The sequence below is a fragment of the Glossina fuscipes genome, unplaced genomic scaffold (genome assembly GCF_014805625.2).
Source record: "Glossina fuscipes isolate IAEA_lab_2018 unplaced genomic scaffold, Yale_Gfus_2 1, whole genome shotgun sequence".
NCBI classification, from domain to species: domain Eukaryota; kingdom Metazoa; phylum Arthropoda; class Insecta; order Diptera; family Glossinidae; genus Glossina; species Glossina fuscipes.
Genome location: NW_023998415.1, coordinates 2,984,561 through 2,985,742, shown reverse-complemented (window position 1 = coordinate 2,985,742; position 1,182 = coordinate 2,984,561). Strand labels below are relative to the sequence as shown.

General features: G+C 29.9%; 1 protein-coding gene across 1 annotated transcript; it reads right to left on the bottom strand.

Annotated features, from left to right (window-relative positions):
* Positions 1-563, bottom strand: LOC119632103. The gene has a single exon (XM_038024833.1). It carries the CDS (start codon positions 403-405, stop codon positions 199-201), a length of 207 nt encoding a protein of 68 aa, XP_037880761.1. The 5' UTR covers positions 406-563; the 3' UTR covers positions 1-198.
* Between the last annotated feature and the right edge of the window lie 619 nt (positions 564-1,182).

The window sequence follows — 1,182 nt, the reverse complement described above, 5'->3', positions numbered from 1 at the left end:
TATATATATATATATATAATTTCGTATATATACATAAATCTAAAGCCATAGATTTCTCATTTAACTTTTTTAAACTAGGAACTCGTACACACATCTATAGATAACAGCCAAGCATGCACTGCATATGTATTATGCCTATTTTAAACTAAACGATAATTCTTAATCCGTTTACGTATTAAACGAAGCTACAGGTATCTTTTACTTTGTGGATAAGTAGTTACGATTGGCGTATGCCAAACGTATGCTGGCTGGCATTTTCTGAGCTTTGCCAAATTCGGTCACTTTGCTATATTTTATTAATCTCCCGTCAGGACCGGTACGCCAATATGAAGTTTGCATGGCATTACGTCCAGCAATGTAACGCGTAGTGGCACCCACCAAATGATTTAACTTATCAGCCGGCATCTTTCTTTTTATATATATATATATATATATATTTATATATATACTTTTTTATTTAATATAATCAATATTAACAAATATTTGAAAAGAAATTTTTCTAAATTTCTTAGCGAGAGATCTATTTAGTTTCGCAAGCAACTAGTGTCTGACTTTCACTTGGTCCAGCCCTTGCCATTTATAATCGTTTCTAATCAGTGAGAACACTAACGAGCACCAAAAAAAAAAAAAAGAAAAAATAAAAAATTGTACAAATCGCTTGTGTGTACGATTGATTGCAAAAAAGAAAGAAAATTAATTAATTTTTTTTTTTTTTTTTTTTAAGATTAAGAATTGTAAATATGATTCAAATGTATCTGCTAAACTGTATCTGATTTTGAGTCATGTTTTCACTCTAGATTGATTTCTTTGTCTTCTATATAATTCTACAGTAATCCAAATTCTCCTTTTATGGCTAATCTAAACTATTATTAGGACTTTGCACTACTAAATGAAGCAAATAAAAATCAGGTGTTGCCCTTAATAATCGTTTCGATTCATTTGCATTAGAGTCGTGGTGACGTCAATCCTAGAGATCGACTAAGATTATATAGTGTCTAATAAGCCCATGTTATTTTTTTTTTTTTTGATAGCTTTTGATAGCTGATAAGCGTAAGGTAAATAAGTTCGAGACTTTAATGGAATTCAAAAAATAACAAGTAAGAAAATTATACTCGGTGGTGATCGCGTCTTCACCTTAAAGCAGACAAAATTAAGTAAAAAAACTAAATTTTCATGCAAATG

Excerpts from the sequence above, each read along its gene's own strand:
- LOC119632103 (XM_038024833.1), bottom strand. The coding sequence starts at position 405 with ATGCCGGCTGATAAGTTAAATCATTTGGTGGGTGCCACTACGCGTTAC.